Here is a 17606-nt window from a genome sequence, read left to right as displayed (position 1 = left end):
TCATAGTCGAATGTAGACAGACTTAGGTTTGAACTCTGCCTTCTATATTAGCTAGCTGTGTGGCCTCAGACAAATTATTTATCATCTCTAAGCCTTAATTTCCTTAATTGTAAAATGGGGAAAATTACACATACTTCAAAAGGTTCCGCTTATTGCTTACCATCTGGCGGCCATTTGTCACCATCATTGTGGGCCATCACCATCATTGCTGAAGCCATTAAAGTAGATGAACTTGGCCAGGAGCAGAGTAATTAAGTAGAAAAAAGGGATGCAGAATGAGTCTCAGGGAACAGTCACTAAGGATCTATGGCAAAGAGCAAAGTTGGAAGGCGCCCAGATCGCAGTCAGAAATGCAGAAGATCAGGAGGCAGAACACCCCAGAGTTCCAAGGGACAGCATTTCGAGGAGGGGGTCATCAGAAATGGCACACACCACAAGGAAATCAAGGAGAGAGGACGACAAAAATATTCAGCACAATGGTCAGAAAGTTGACATTACTTATTGGATTATTAAGTATGTGGCAGGTGAGGGAGCCAGTCACAAATATGATGAAATTCCAAAGGGAAGTTTCAGGGATGGAGAGGTGGCTCAGTGGTTGGAGCCATTGCTGCTCTTGCAGAGGACCTGAGTTCAGTCTCCAGCACCTCTGTCAGGGCCTCATGACTGCCTGTAAGTCTAGCTCCAAGGGATCTGATGCCCTCTTCTGCCCTCAGTAGGGACCTGCACATGTGTGCTCCCTCTCAAACACACACGCAGAAAATAAAAATAAAATAAAATGGAACTTTCACCCAGACCCCAAGGAAGTAAAAACTAGATCCCAAAATGAACTCTGAGATGGGTCACCTTCCAGAAATTTCCAAGCACCTATAGATACATATAGCCTTTGGGCCTATTAGCCACTTCAAGGCTGCCAAAGGCTTAAGCCCTTGAAGAGAGCAGGATCTTCAAGAAAGACTTTGCTTTTTAATATAGTCTTTTGGTGATGTGAGGGATGAAGCCTTACACATGCTAGGAAAATGCTCCACTGCCCAGTCTTATGTGGAAGAGTTCTCAGACAACTATGATGGGAACTCCATCATTCTAAAACAGAGGCAACGGTCTCCTGCTCCAGAATAAGGATTTCATGGGAGACAGAAAGCACTAGAGAGAAGTCTCCATGAGCAGCAGGGAGTGGTAGAAGTGGAGGGGTGTTTTTACATAGTTTGCTTTCCCCTGAGCATTTTGTAGCAAAGGACCCCCGGCTGCACTGGGTGGCCCATTGGTTGGGACGTGGGATGAATGAGTGATTTGATGGATCTGAGTCTGCATCGAGTTCCTTCAGTTTCATTCAGACTCTTCCGATCATCTGCAATGGGAAGTGACGCTAGAAATACTGATGCGTGTGGCGCACCTTTAATCCACATGGGGCAGAGCAGTGGATCTCTGTGAGTTCGAGCAGCTTACAGTAGTAGAAGCGCAAGTACAAGAGAAACTGTCTCGAAAAAAAAAAAAAAAAAAAAAAAGAAAATACTTGATGCAAGGGAGCAGCTTGGACCTGCCTCAGCTGAATGTGCCAGGCTTTGCCGACTCCCCACGGGAGGCCTTATCTTTTCCGAGGACAGGATGGATAAGAATGGTCTGTGGGTGGGTGGGGGGACTGTGGGGGCAGTGGGAGGAGAGATGAGAGAGGGATCTGTGGTTGTTATATGGAATGAATAAAATTTTCCTAATTAAAAAGAAATAGAAAATACAGCCAAAGCCAGAAGACATTGGATGCCAATGTCACACATCAGGGAAGAAGGCTGGAATCCCTCTGCCAGAGTCCCTGAAGAACCCCAAAAGACAACCAAAAGAGAAATTGGCTTTTAATAATCAGTGATGGCCCGGGGAATTCAGGAATCCTAGCATAGTCAGTGAGGGTGCTCACCTCTCTTTCCCCTCTGTCTGCTCCCCTCCCATCTCACACCATCCTGGAGAGAGCCGGAGAGAGCCGACAGAGCAAGGAGCCTGTGAGTAGAAGGTAGAGAAACAGGAACTCCGCCATTGTCCCAGAGATGTTGGGCCCTCTACAGGTATGGGGAAAGAAGTTCCACTGTGAGGGGTTGTTACATAGAACTTGATGTTTGCAGTTCTGAATTACATAGTACTCTAGGCTAGAAGAGTGCAGAACATTTTTATTACCTACCCTAGGAGGGAGCTGGCCAATCTAAAAGGTCAATGGAGGGCAGTTTTCTTTTTAACGGCTGATAAAATTCCATAATCTTTTGTGTTTAATGTGGCCGTTGCTTATGCCTAAAGTTACATAAAAGTGAGTCAGAATGAGAAAGCGAAGACTTTGAGGATGTAATTTATTGATTACTTTTAGCAGACTGACAGAGGAAGTCAGCCTCGGTGACTCGAAGAGCTGGCAGAGACAGTTGAAGGCATCTGCAGGGCAGGAGGAACCTGGCCTTGGCTGTAGGCTGAGGGGCGAGAGGCGTAGCCAATCCACTAGGCCAATGTGACGGGAATGCTGGGAAGGTGAAGTCACAAAGCAACAGAGGACAAGATAAGATCAATTATGGCTCCCTGTCCTTTGAAAGACAAGGAAAGAGTGGGGAAGAGGTGTGAAGATTTAGAGGCATTTCGCTGAAGAAAATAAGAATGAAATTTTATAGTGAGCCATATTGATTCCCTTGGTGAGCTGGGAGCGAAGCTCCTTCAGGATACTGACAGGCATGATGGTTTTTACCTGCCAGGGCAGACTCTGGGAGAGCGAGTCAATGCTAGAAAGGAAAAAAAAAAAAAAAAAAAAAAAAAGACTAGTTTATTTTTCCTGGCGGATAGTGGGATTGGCCTTGTGTGACACTGTGGGTGTCACTCTCACAGGGTTGCCACTGAGGAGGGTTGGGGACCCACAGCAATGCTGTGAGGAGGACTTCTGTGAAGCAGAAGAAGGGGAGAGACGATCCCTGAGACTCATCCTCCAAGGATTCATGCCTGGTGCTGTACTCTGTCGGGTTTTCCCTTCTACAGTGCATCTGTCAGTTACCACACTCAGAAGACCAGGGGCACGGAACAGAAACATGTAAAGAAGCCATGGCGTATGTTCTCTAATGCCTGGATTTCTGGTGTAGAAATTGCTCTCACGGCAGTAAGCAGACTAGCCTGTGCTTGACTTAGGTCTGTCTGCAAAGCATAGCACTCTAGGCCTGCTCAGCTCCACGGCACAGCAGTCAACTAAATCCGAATATTACTGAGCTCCAAGGCTTATATCTCTATTCCCATTAAAGGAATGTGAGGTCAAGAAAGTCCTCAGCACTTGTTTGCTCTTTTCTTTTAAATTTTTATTTAAACAGTTTTTTTTTTTTCATACAATATATTTTAATCCCGTTCGTTCCTTTCCCCATCTCTCCCAGGCCCTCCCACCTCTCTACCCACCCAACTTCATGTTCTTTCTTTTTCCTTCTCTCTCTTTCTACGTCTCAAAAGAAAACAAATATAAACACATAAAACAAATAAAAATCAAGACAAGGAAAACAACCTAAAATCAAAACAAAATATAATTTAAAATTAAAAATAAAAACTTAACTGACAAAAGGCAAGTGGGAAGAAGAGCCCACCAGAATTCACGTCCTTTATTCAGAACTCAGACAAATGGCCCAACCCTCCACTTTAAATACCAGGCTGAGTTCTACAAACCCAAGCCAACGCAATGGGAAAATGAAGAATGAGCATGCCAGATATGACATGCTCCTTAAGAAGACAATTTTTGTTGGTCTATTCATTCCTAGAAATAACTTCTGAAACAGTAAAATGGTACATCTGGGAGAAATCTGCCCACAAGACTCATTGCGAACCAGCCTTGTAACCCAATTAAAGCTATGAAGAACTATTGGTCTGCTGTGAGCCATTAGTCATTTTAACATTATACTCTCCCAAAGGTATAAAACCCATGAGAAGCAGCAGAAATATTTAATATTCTGGGTCAAAGTTCAATGCTGAAGAGCCTCTGGTTCCTTTAAATGTGAGCAACATTCAAGGTTAACATGAGACATCCTATTTGATGCCTTACTATCTATAGTCATTTGTTCCTGGCACACTTTCTGCTGCATAATGCATCTATAAATAGCAGAGTTTATTGAATAAATGCAAGAAATAGTGAATTGTGATAGCAGTAGCTTCAAGTCACTTTACAGGGAGGCCTGGTCTTTATCTAAACTTCATTTTTCTCAGTATTTTCAATGACTCTGTGGCTTCCAATCTCTCTAGATCCAGGATGGAACCGTGGGAGCACCAGAGATCTCTTTATGGACAGATGGGAACACACACACACACACACACACACACACACACACACACACACACCATTCCCAAAGTCAGGAGATCCTGAAGGCTGTTAGTTTTCAAAGTCTGACTGCTTTTTCTAAATGTTTTTTTTTTTTTTTTTTTCTTTTTTTTTTTTTTAACATTTTAGAGATCCCCACCAGGGAACCGTGGAGCTCCTCCTAGGTTTGCCTCATGTGTATCATGGGACAGAGTGAGGAGAAAGTAAGAGAAACCACCTTCTAAAGAATAACCAAAGCAAATCTTGGTGGCACTGTATCCGGTGAATTCCTGCAAATATATCTGTGCCTGAGTCTGGCTGAAACCTTCTGGGGACATATTTCAGTGAGGGAAGACTGTTTGGAGGTGCTTTGACATTTATTATTTTAAGTTCATTCCAGCCTCCTGGCAGAGGGTAGATACAACATAGGAAACGTGATGTGGAGTAAAGACACCACACAGATAGAAGGGCCTGGCGCTTGGATAAGACCCATGCCTTCTGAGGCTAAGTCAATGCTGTTTCTGTTACTGTCCGTTTGAGCCCTAAGAGCACTCAGATGGGCAGAGTGACGGAGATCACCACAATGAATGGTACCTACTATAGTTTCTGCCATCTCATTCACATTGAATCCATGAAAGTGGTCAGGATGGAGGAGTTATAGGAACATGTCCAACTAGGCAATGGATACCCAACACCATGAGAAGCTGAGGAAATGTCCCTTCTAGAAATATGCTCATATTCAGGAAGAATACTGCATTCCAGATGGTTATGTCTGGGAAAAAGCTAGATTTATCATGTTCTGCTGATATGAGACTATATATGTGTGTGTGCACACATCACACGTCAGAGTTCTTAGAGAAGTCTTCAACCTTCATAACTGAAGTTCAAACTTTGTACCTCACATGGTGACAGACACTTATACTTGCAGCCTTCTGGAGGCTGAGACAGGAGGATCTAAAGCTGAAGGCTAGCCCGAGATTTATAGTGAGTCCATGGCTAGTCTGGTCTACATAGTGAGACCCTACCTCAAGAGAAATATAATAGGGCTGGAGAGATGACTCAGTAGTTAAGAACACTGGCTGCTCTTGCAGAGGTCCTGTGTTCAATTCCCTGCACCCATGTGGCTGCTTACAGCCATCTGTAACTCCAGTTCCAGGGGATCTGATGCTCTCCCTCTTCTGGCCTCCACAGATACCGTATGCATGTGGTACACAGACATACAGGCAATCAAAATACCTACATACACATTTTTTTTTAATATGGTAGAACACTATACAGCCACCAAAGTTTACTACATATTTGGTCTATTCTTTAGTTCTGTCCTGTTTATGTGTATGAAGAGCTGTATGTACATGTGTATAAATGTAATTTATGTTTCATCTCTCTTACTTTAATAAGAAGACATGAAATACAGACCCACAGAACACGGGAAATGGACCAAATCACATATCTGACATTAAGCGTGCAGTTAAAGAAAAGCAATTTTCACATGCGGCTGAGAAAACTGATCTGTTCCTGGCCGACAAGAGCAGTCTGCCTGGGAGCTGTCTTTTTCTGTTTTTTTCTTTCCATTTGAATCATAGAGCACAGTCTCTTGTTTATACTTATTCAATTTTACTTTCTTAGATAGACTGGACTCCTTGCAGATTATGGCATCAGCCTCCCCACCAGAGGAATTCAACCACTTAGCTTGGTGTAGTCAGATGAACATTTATAACTCTGCTAAGCCACACAGAGCCCAGAGCAGAACCATGTAGTGTGATGACCAGTGGGCAAGCACAGCCCCTACCTGCAGGGAACTAACAGGCTTTCAATAGAGATTGTTGGATATCAGCCACACATCAGTATCTCCTGGATTGACGGTTCAGTCAATGAGACACACAGGTGCCTGTGCCTGTGAGAGCACTTTCTCAGCTTAGACAAAAGGTTTCAAGGGGACCCTGGCCACCATGTTGCTGAAATTCCCTGACAGCGTTTGTCCAACCTACCACATGAGGGGTGGCCCAGTGAGTGACAGCTCTGTTGTTTGGAACTCTGCTACTAGACATATTGATATCATTGCACAAAGCCAAGGACAGTGAATCAAATGAAATTCCAGGGACTGGCAAGATGGCTCAGTGGCTCACAGCACTTGCTGTTAATGTGGAGTACCTGGGTTCAGTTCCCAGCACCTGCATGGTAGCTCACAACCATCTGCAACCACTGTTCTAGGTGATCTGATGCCCTCTTCTGGCCTTTGTGGGCACTGCATGAACACAGTACGCTCAGTGCCCTTCCAATAGTTATACAAAGTTTTAGAAATTAGAGGAAATAAATTTGCTTCAACTAAAATCTGAATGGTTCTTACCAATTTCCATTGTGGGTTGAGATACTTTCCCCCAGAAAGCCCTGTTTAAATGCCAACTTCTGATACCTGTGAACATGAAGTCGTTTGGAGAGAGGGTCTTTGAAGATGTTCTCAAGAGGAGGCTACCTTGGATGAGGATCGACCTTTATCTAACAACAGATGGCCTTGTAGGAAGAGGGAAAGGGGATAAGCATACTGAGCCATGGGGATGGAGGGGGCAGCCTGGAGGGATGTTCCCATAGGCAAGGAATGCAAGACTGACTGCCAACAGCAGCCTCTAGGAGGAAGAGGGAGAGAGGGATTCTGCCCTGCTCTCCAGTCAGTACCCATGACTTCATTTTGGACTTTCTGCCTCAATAGCTGCACCACAGTAAGTCTCTGGGTGCCCCTGCCCCACTGGGTATTTGAAATGTTTATTTATAGTTGGTACAAAACATTGATGTGGTGGTAATCTAATTGTACTGAAATGTGATTTTGATTGTATGTTAATAAATAAAGTTGTCCGGGGGTCAGAGCTATTAGAGCCATAGCAAGAGTGTGGCGGTGGTGGCACACGCCTTTAATCCCATAGATCTCTGTGTGTTCAGGGATACAGCCAGCATTGGAGACATATACCTTTAAGACCTAGGGGGCTGTACATTCAGACAGTGACGAGGCAGTCACGTGTTTGGGTTTACAACCAATGAGAAGGCAGAACAAAATACTATAAATAGACGAACAGACAGGAAATAGGTCTCTTTCAGGAAGCTGGGACACCGCAGGCGGAAGGGTGAGATTTTTAGCTCTGAGCTCTGACCTCTCGGCTTTCTCTTTTACATTGTTTCTGTGTTTCTTATTTAATAAGACGGTTGGTTACATCAATACATTGAACGTATTTCTGGGATATAATGTGATACAATGCAATGTGATGTTTCAATACACGATATAGAGTGATCAAGTCAGAGTAATTAGTCCATCCACCACCTCAAACATTTCTCGATATTATAAAAAAAAAAAAAAAGAAAATGAGGAAATGTGAAGTTGGAGACATGAGTAGGAAGATCCTGGAAGGTGGAGGGTTTGTAAATATGGTTAAAATACATTGTATACCTATATAAAATTCTTAAAGAATAAATAAAAGCATTTTTCATCTTTTTGTGATAACATTCAAAATCTTTTCTAGTGCTTTCTGTTGCCCTGGCTGTCTAGTTTGTGGAAGTCTGTACAGCAGCTTTGAGAGACTAATGAAATACAAGAGGCAGAAAAGACATAAGCTTCAAATAATGATTTCCTGACATGAATTTCATGATCTCAGAAAAGTAAGAGAGACTTAGATTCTTAAGAAGGCAGTTGGCTGGACAGCAGAGAGACACCCATGACAAGACCACATGATGAGTGGCAGAAAAAGCCATGAAAGGGTGGGCACATGGGCCTTGAGGATGAGGGGCTGGACCAAAAGGCGACATCTAAGCCAGGCTCATCACTAAGGAGTTGATGTGGGCCAGGCAGGCACTACTCAAGCAAAACCTGTCCCTTCCGAATGGCAATCGGTGCCGCACGCAGTGATTGTCATCAGTGGCTGAGCAACTCCGGGTTGAGCTTCCTGTCTCCATCTTGGCACCTTCCCTCACTCTGTTTCCTCATTTTCAACCAGAGAATGTGCCACAAGGGATCGATCTGCCAGCTTCTGCCGGCCTCTATATATAGCACTCTGGCCACCATTTCGAAGGTGCTGAAACTCTCTTGATGGATGACACTCTGCTAAAATGGTTACATTCTGAATTAGAACAAGGAAGGCACCCCACATAGCACGTGAAGATAGGAAGGAGAATTTATGGCTCTTCATTACTGATACTGATGCTGCCTGCTTCCACGTGGCCTCGGGAACTATGTATCTGCTACAGCAGAAGTCTCCGTTGGAAAGCCCCTGTGCAATGTCTGTGGGAGATGGCTGGTGACACTTGGGAACATGTCCTTCCTAATTCCAAGCACATCAGTAGCTGGGTTTGTTTCTAAAGCACTGCCTTGTTGCACAAGGCCACTTCCTGACACCATTAAATCAAGTGTGGCTCTGCACCAGGAAAATTATTAATTCTGAAGATGTCCCCACACACCTTTAAGGAAGTTTACCATGGAACTGACCAAATACAGCATCGATGCTCGGATACAACTGAGTAAGTAGAGATGAGCTGGGTTCAATCACACTTAGCATTTATAAAAAGATTCATATTTTAATACATTAGCCCAGAACATGCTGTACAAGCACCAGGAGAATTGCAGTTGACAACGTGAGAATTTAGTCTCTGGGTAAGTTCATCTAAGGAAGTGAAACCTCAATTTAGAATTTTTTTTTTCTTCAGTCGTCTCTCCTTCCCCACCTCCTGTGCCCACGTGTTTTTTTCTAGAATGGAGGAGGGCACGCTACACAGTAAATGGATTGCACACTGAGAATTGAGTAGAACATATTTATCGGGAGAAAAAGTGAGGAGTTCAACAAAATGGTTTGTAGAGCGCTCTCAAGGGGTTAAGTGTCAAAAGTTGGCTAGAAGGTGTGTGTGTGTGTGTGTGTGTGTGTGTCTGTATGTGCATGCATGTGTGTGCGTTTATATACACTCATGTGAGTGTGTAGATACACTTGTGTTTTCTTTTAAAATACTTTTTAATTTAATTTAATTTTATTTTATTTTATATACATGGGTGTTTTGCCTGCATGTATGTCTATACACCACGTATATCCCTGGTGCCCCTGGGGGACAGAAAAAGGTACTGGGTCTCTCAGAACTGAAGTTACAGATGCTTGTGAGCCACCCTGTGGCTGCTGGGAGTCAAACCCAGGTTCTCTGCAAAAGCACCCAGGTCTTCTAACCGCTGAGCCATCTCTTCAGCCCCCACTTGTCTTTAACAAAGCTGAGGGGGGAGCTATGGGAGTGCCCTGTCACTGAGCTACACCCCCAGATGTCTTTTGATAACAGAGGGCTCAGAGATTGGTCAGTTGTTTTTTTTTTTTTTTTTTTTTTTTTTTTTTTTTTTTTTTTTTTTTTTTTTTTTTTTCTGGCCGTTTTCTGTTGCACTTTCACAGAAAGTCTACCTGCCTGTAGTGGTGGGTGGTTGAAGCTCCCAGGCTGACAGCATATCTCACCACATCAGGAGCAGGGGACCAGCCAGCTGTGTGGCTTCCTGGGATGGGCCAGGTGGGAGTAGTGGCCTGAAATCAACCGGCTGGCTAGATAAAGAGAACGGAGGGAGGCCTCGTACACCAGTGGCCAGCTCTGCCCATTTGAAAGTGAGCTGTACTCCTGTGCAAGGCAGACGTGCTCTCAGTATCAACGCAGCAAGTGGGCTTTCTTTCCAGAACACATCTGGTGTCCCAGACCGTTCTATCAAAAGCAGCTATTTTCTTTAAATTGAAAGTCAAGGCCATTTATTCTTCTCAAGACCTGTGCTGTCAGCTCTGCGTCCTGGCTGGAAACATTTGCTGTTCCACACTGGCAAAGCTGCTTTGTCCTTCCCTTAAACAAGGTGGGACGCTTCCTCCCTGAGCACATCTTGTGAATGATACATTTACATAAATCCTTACCCCAAGAGGACGTGTGTATCAATTATAAAGATGGAATGTATTTAGAGAAAACTTATTCGGAGGAAAAGAGATGCCAAAGTAATCCTCCTGTCAGGACCTTGCATGAAAATAAATCTTGTCGTGGGGCACATTCATGTCATCTCTCTGTACTTCCACTGAGCACTTGAAGATTTCATGATGGAGGGTAGTTTTCTTTGCTTACGTTCCTGAAGTCATGAGTTAGTCAACCGTTAAGTGCGCATCATTGATATTATATATGGATATGTCTGTGCTGCTTAATGATGAGGGTATGTTTTGTGACCTGCATGTTTGGGTGACCTAGTGTGGTGGGAACATCATAGAATCTAGTTAATAAGGTAGAAAGGCTGGCTGTGCTGTGCCTGAGCACCGTATTGTCACGAGGCTCCACTATGTGTCATCTGTCGTTGAAAAAAAATCTGTATGTGGCCCATCACTACACTGATCCAATATAAGTCTACAACTGAGCTTCAGGGCGAGCCCAGGACAGGACAATGCTTGCTGTTATCTCACTTCAGGACTGTCCACCCATTTTGTCAATGTAGCAATACATTCACTTATTACCTCAAAAATGTCTCTAACTAGATAGAATTTGAAGGGTCAGTAACTATGTAATAGTTCCCTAATTAAATTAGAAGGAAAATTTCCCAGGCCGGATGTCCTGGGCGATTATTTTACCTGTGATACTGTAAGATTCTGAGATGGCTCCCGAGACCACCTCCCCCCACCCAAAATAAATCATTCTGAAAATCATAGCCTTTTACATTAATTTCCTCATTTATCAGTACTCCCCTCTTTATCAATCACCAAGGGTCACATTTAGTTCATTAAAGGAAGGAAACTACCATTCTGACAGTTCACAGATGTTAATGACATATAAATTCCAATGTACTTCAGGGAGAGAGTACCAAACCGTTTTCTCAGGAATCAGAGGAAGCCACATGAAAGCTAAGTCTAGAAGCATACTCTGTAATTTTATGATTACAAATCCATCCACTATAAATTGTTTTATGAAAATATATAATTAAAAGTGTAGAAATCCACACTGTGGTTCTCTGTAAGGCATCAGTTCAGTTATTAAATGGCTATAAATTAGCCATTAGGAACGTATTCTTCCAAATGGATTAACCTTTTCAATTATCATTTCATCTGTTTTCTATATTTAAAAAAATCAAAGAAATTCAAGATATGGGAAAGACAAGGCAGGAGAGGATCTGAAACTGATTTGGTGGCTTTGGAGTTGACATAATCTTGGCCTGGTGCAGTTCATTTTGGAAAGCTGCCTCAAATTTCCCCGGGTTTTGAACTTTTTTTTTTCCTTACCACTTTCATCTAGCAAGAAATCATCCTGGTAACGGAACTTCTCTGGTCCACATGCAATAAAAATGTCATCGTCACCAAAAAAGTCCTGAAGGCACATCACCTATAAGAGAAAAGCATGGTACTCAGCCAGGGGTCCACACAACAGCAATCACAACACCACCCCCCCCCCCATAGACCACTGCACAAAGCCATTTCCCTCTAATGGAATCAACAGGGGTGTTTCAAAGGCTCGGCTCCAGCATCTGTTATCAGTAAGGAACGAGTTAGTCTCAGGTCTGCAGGAAGGCAGAGAAGGCGACCAGCCCCGGTAACTGTCACATTTATGACTGGATACATCAACAGGCTACGAGGCAAGAGCTCTTTGTTTCCATAACACCGGGGATTCAGCTACTCGGAGCAGAGACCTACCCCCCCCCACCCCCTCCCCTGGCTTCTGAATGTAAGTTCCAACAGCAAGGAGAGCCAACGTATGGCTTTCACAGCAGACATGCTTTAGCTGATAACTGGTAGCATTGTGTACTCACAACAATCACTAAGAAAAACAGTATATTAAAATAACCTGTAGACCCATTCCGTCTCTAGTTGAGATAAAACTGAAACCCTTATAAGAGGAAGGATTTGAAAAAGGAGTTTTTGATGAGGTTTAGATACAGACACTAAAGAAACTCGATGACTTTCTCTCATGTTACACGGAACACGAAAACTCTCAGCACCCTACCCCCAATTACTTTTCAATACTGAGGATCAAGCCCCAAACTTGTGCCCATTAGACTGACACTCCGCCACTGAGTTGTGTCTCTAGCCCTTGTTTGTTTGACACAGAGTCTCACAATATACCTAGAGCTAACCTTGGACTGTCCATCCTCCTGCCTCAGCTTCCCTAGTGTTGAGATTATAGCCTGGCACCATCATGACCTTTTCCTGGAAACTTCTCCTTGTCGGGTGAAAGAAAATTTTAGAGCAGACACGGTTGCATGTGTCTGTCATCTAAGCATGGGGGAGGCTGAGGAAGGAGGACCACCAGCTTGACTTCAAGGATAGTCTGAATATCACAGTGACATTCTGTGTGGAAAAACAAATAAAAGGACTCCATGTAGTCTATTCCCACATGAGAACTCGAAGGTAAATGTCACTTTGCAGTGAATTGTGGTCGGCATGACTCATTTGCAAGCTTGAAGATGCTTTTCTACATTTTTCTGTTCATCACATGGGTTACGCTAAGGCTGGAATGCTGCTGAATCCTATCCATTCCCAATTTCCTTTCACCATGTGGGTGAATGGTAGGGTGACTCTACTTCACTTCTCTATCGCTGTGAAGCACGGATCAAAAACAAGGTGGAGGAAGAAAGGCCGTATTTGCCTTGCGGGTTCTAGTTGCTCATCAAGGGAAGGCAGGGCAAGAGCCTGGAAGCAGGAACTGGAAGAGATGTGGAGGGGCACTGCATACACGCTGGCACCCGGGCTCGTGCTGGCTTACCTTTCTTGTATAGCCCAGGCCCCCCTAAGGATGGCACTGCCCACAGTGGGCTGGGCCCTGTTCTATCAGTTATCAGTCCAGAAAATGTCCCACAGTCGTGCCCACAGGCCAAGCGGGTGGAGGCAGTTCTTCAACTGGGAGTCCCTCACCCGAGGTGTGTCTGGTTGGCAACAAAACTCACCAGGGCAGGGCTCGGCAAAATGAGCCTTTTGAATGGCATTTCCCTCTGGGTGCTTGGGCACCAAAGAAAAACACGTGTGGAGGGTGAGATGCTAATGCCCTGAGGTTCCTGTCAGCTTCTCTCGCATTGGCAGGTCAGCCCTGGGTGCCTCTGGGGCTCTGCGTCTTTGGCAGTCTTTAGTCGTGCTACCATGTCACATTACACAAGCTGTGGGACTCAGCGCTGTGGGTTGGGAGCATGGGACAGTCTCCGCAGCCCCAGTACAACGGCATGTGGGCTACCGAGGGTCTCTCAAGGTGTCTTGTTTCTAAATGACGGCCTGGCTGCAAATTTTTTAGAGGACATTTCTCCAACCGTTTGATGATAAACATTAATTATGAATCAGATGTATTCATGGCTGTTAAGTGCCTTTTCTGCCATCTAAAGCTTGAGGGTATGGATCATTTAAGAGGAGGGGGGGACCCCAGGGTTTCATCACAAACTTAGTATTAGAACAATCGAATTTCCACTTTCTTTACAAAGAAACCTTTGGGTGGCACAACATGTCCTCCACGCAACTCTTTTTCTCTCATTCCAGTGCTGGTCTGGTTTATCTCGACATCCCAGCTTTCTCTATGGGTCCTGATGTCATCTAGCCAACCATTCACAAGACATATCTCTTTAATATACAGAAGTTTTTAATGAATGCAAGGTAGATGTAAGCTAGCTCATGGCACAAACATACAGAAATGAGTTAGGCATGGGCTCTCCCTCAGTAATACTGAACACTAGCCCCAAAGTGCAGCATGTCCTTAAAAAGAAGGTGCTGAATAGAACTTGTGCCATCAGGGGTCCTATGTCCAAATGTCACTTTGAGCTTATCCAGTGTGGACAGGTTCCTTAGTTTCTGAATTTCTGAACTCCAAATAATCTTAGTGCACCTAAGTATACCCAAGTTCAAAGAGGAGAGGGGGAAACCAAGATCCCTGAACTTGACTCCTGAACTGTCTCTTCCACAGCAGCATGGATGCAGTGTTCCGTGGCCCTCTTGGGACCTGTGTGGACAGCCACAAGTCAAAGATCTCAGAAGCTAGGCATGTTGGCACACACCTACAATGCCAGCACTTGGGAGGCTAAGGCAAAAGATTGTGTGTTTGAGACCAGCCTGGGCTACAGGGTGAGATGCAGTCTCAAAATAACGCAAACCAACTGAAAGAGAACTCAAGGAATGTGCAGGGGGGAACTATTGATTACCTACCATCTTCTCAGGGGGCCATGCTTTGCTAGCAATATTTAAGTACTAGTTTATTTTCTGAAACTTTTATGATGGGCCTACAGTGTGTCAAGTTCTAAGCCAAATACCATGATTTAGAAAAAAAAAAAATCTCTGGTTGGGGGTTGGGGAGATATAGTTCAGTCTAGAATGTGCTTGATGTATAAACACAATGACCCAAGTTTAGTCTCCAGAACCCATGGTTTTTGTTTGTTTATTTGTTTGTTTTAAAAGGTAAGGTATAGTAGAACTTATAATCCTAATGTTGGGGAAGCAGGAGCACGTAGAACCTAACTGATAAGCTTGAAAACGTGATAGAGGGTGCTCCAGGAGAAACGGTACCTAGGAATAATCTCTGGTCTCAATAATGTGCACATATATGCACAAATGTACACAAAAATGTACACATATACACATACACAAAATTTCTTGTAGACCAAAAATGTTGTTTTATATAGGAAATACTCCTTCCTTTCTACAGATTCTGCCATATTCATTATAGGAGGATATCAGGTGGGACTACAACTGTGTATGCAGTTTTTGCTAAGTGGGTAGATAACCGGGGCAGGACTACACAGCATGTTCTGGGTGTGTTTCCAGCATTCTGTGGATGACCGTTCTCTAAGCTTGAGGCTCAAAGAACACAACAGACAACAAATGACCCATCTTGGACGGTTTCAGCATGATTCTGTTGGCAAGTGGGAGATGAAACATGACAAACTTTTGATGTTCCTTCCAACACCGCGATTCCAAGAATATGAAAAGAACACAGTGATTGCTAAAGAAATTATCTGTCATCACGCAGCAGGAAAGACATGGGGAAAAAGTCATTCCAATGTCAAGTATTATGTACTCATTTACCGCCCAAGCTTCAGCGAATGGAATTAATGAAAGTGTTGAACTGTGTGAGACTCGGAGGTTTTCAGCTGAGCACTGCTTCGCCTCTCTTGCTCGCAACATCCCACTGGGAAATGGCAGTAAGCTCCATAGATGACATTAAAAAACAAAGCCATTCCTTACGAGACACCACGACAAAGTGGCTGAGGGCAAAATGGATTTAGATTCAGGTTTAAAGGAAGGTGGATCTGGAAAAAGTGGTGTGTTTCAGTTACCACACTCTCCTGGGTTGAGAGGCTGCTGCAATGTAGTCCACCCAACAGAAAAGAGTAACGGGGGAGTTTAAAATACACCATTTTCTTTTGGAAAATGCAGTGGGGGGAATTTCCCTTGGTTTTTCCGAGCATTCTGGCATCAAAGGGTTATAGAAAGCAGAAAAATGTAAAACAAATTTTGCATGATAAAACGAAGTGTGAATCACTTTAAAACTTAATGTACTCAAAACTCAGCTTGATTTCCAGCTTTAAAATGTAAGTTACATTTAAGGGTGAAGAACGTGCTTCACGCTACAGGGGACCATGAATATGGACCCCATCTGCCCCAAAATCTCTGCTCAGTTGTGGTCAGAAGCATGGATCAAGATGGGGCAGATGTAAGAGAGGTAACAAGTTTGAGGAAGGAGACATACTCAGATTGTGAGGAACTCCTGTCCAAGTCTTCCTCTTTCACTGGCAATATCCTCTTACCCACACCAGATCTCCAAGAGCTGAGATTGCCAGTGTCTCTCCTTCCCCATTCTTCTGGCTGTGGGTTGATTTCCTGCAACATCTCCAAATCCCAGGCAGCCGCAGCCCTCCTCCCCATGGCTGCCATCATCCTGTCTGCCCAGAGCCCAGGGACCTCCTCCAGGGACCTTGGTGGAAGGTCCTTGTAGAAGTCTGATTGCTTGATCATTTCTCGGCAATCCATCCTGTTTCATTTGTCAGTCTGCAATTCCATAGTAAAATATCAAATTCTCTTTCTGTAGCTAAGAAACCATGGCTTATCATCATCAACCAAAAGTCTGTCTTTCAAAGCTGGCAATACAGATGCCTTCACATCTGTTCCAAATCCACCTACCAGGCTCTCCAGTTGTGACCCAGTGTCTGATGAGTAATAAACATTGTTAGATGGTTGGATGACTGGGTGGATGGACAGTTTATGTTCTAAAATGAATGTGTTTCCATTGATTTTATTTTCTGAAAAGGGGCTTATTCTTTCCTACATGTGATCTTTCTTTTCCATAAAGATGCCCCTATTGAATCCACCCTCATGTAGACTTGGTCTAAGTCCCTTCTATGGTCTAAGGCTCGTTTGAAGGTTCAAGCCTTACCTTCCCCATCCCCTCCAATCCAAAGGGGCACACCCTTGTTCTGAAGCTGTTGTCATCATTTAATAAATGTTTATTGACCATTTATTTGATAGCCTCAAGAATACATGTCCTCATCTCTTCTCTCTTCTTTTTCAGTCTATAAGTTCATAGACTCAACAATCCTTACAACTCCCAACACGGCATTTGTTGTGAATCAATAACTCACCAAAAGTAACACACACGATCTTCCAGTGATTTTTGCCAAAGGTCTGAGGTGCTGTGTCTGGATTACTCTACCCTCTCTCAGTTGTCCTGAAATTAGTCTTGTTTATAAAGATGTAAAATCCGGTCAGAGCAGAACAGTGTCTCTCCTGGGTGGTGCCCTCTTTGGTCCTACATCTGTGCCTGCTCTGGAGCACATTCTCCAAGAGCACAGCACTGCTGGCCACCTGGGTCATGACTGAACCCCACTCTGCCACTTAGCTCTGAACCCCTTTGTGCCTCAGTTTATCACATTAATCTTCTTAAGGATTTGATGTCTTAAGACCACAAATAGGAAACAAATTCTCAATAAGCTTTAGCCATTTTTTGAGCCAAGAGTATTGTCTTTATCTTTAAAAATAAGTATGAACCAAATATAAACCTACTTCAAATGAATAATTTTTAAATCAGAACCCAACATGGTTACATACTTCTAGATACCACACCCACAGGCTTCTTTTCTAAGTTGATCTGAGCACAATGTAACAAGTGGATGTACCTTATTGCTATGGGGACAAAGATTCTGTCAGGACTGTCATTTCATTTCATTTTGTTTTGAAATAGGGTCTTACTACGTAGACCAGGCTGGCCTCCAGCTCTTAGAGATCCACTGGTCTCTGTCTCCACCATGTTGCCTTTTTAGGATTACTATTTTGATGAAAAGCATGCTCTAGATTTGAGCCATGGGATTGGTGCAAAGCAGTTACAAACACGAAGG

The 17606-nt window shown here is 43.8% G+C and overlaps 1 protein-coding gene across 1 annotated transcript in view; it reads right to left on the bottom strand.

Annotated features, from left to right (window-relative positions):
- Positions 1-17606, bottom strand: part of Dclk1 (doublecortin like kinase 1) — a 302407-nt gene that overhangs the window by 150606 nt on the left and 134195 nt on the right. Inside the window, 1 exon segment of the mRNA XM_037206606.1 lies at positions 11530-11629. Within this exon segment, the coding sequence (XP_037062501.1) occupies positions 11530-11629 (100 nt within the window).

Source organism: Peromyscus leucopus, chromosome 6 (genome assembly GCF_004664715.2).
Source record: "Peromyscus leucopus breed LL Stock chromosome 6, UCI_PerLeu_2.1, whole genome shotgun sequence".
In the NCBI taxonomy this organism is placed as follows: Eukaryota; Metazoa; Chordata; class Mammalia; order Rodentia; family Cricetidae; genus Peromyscus; species Peromyscus leucopus.
Note: the sequence above shows the minus strand (reverse complement) of the source record. Positions and strands in the feature narration are given on the sequence as shown.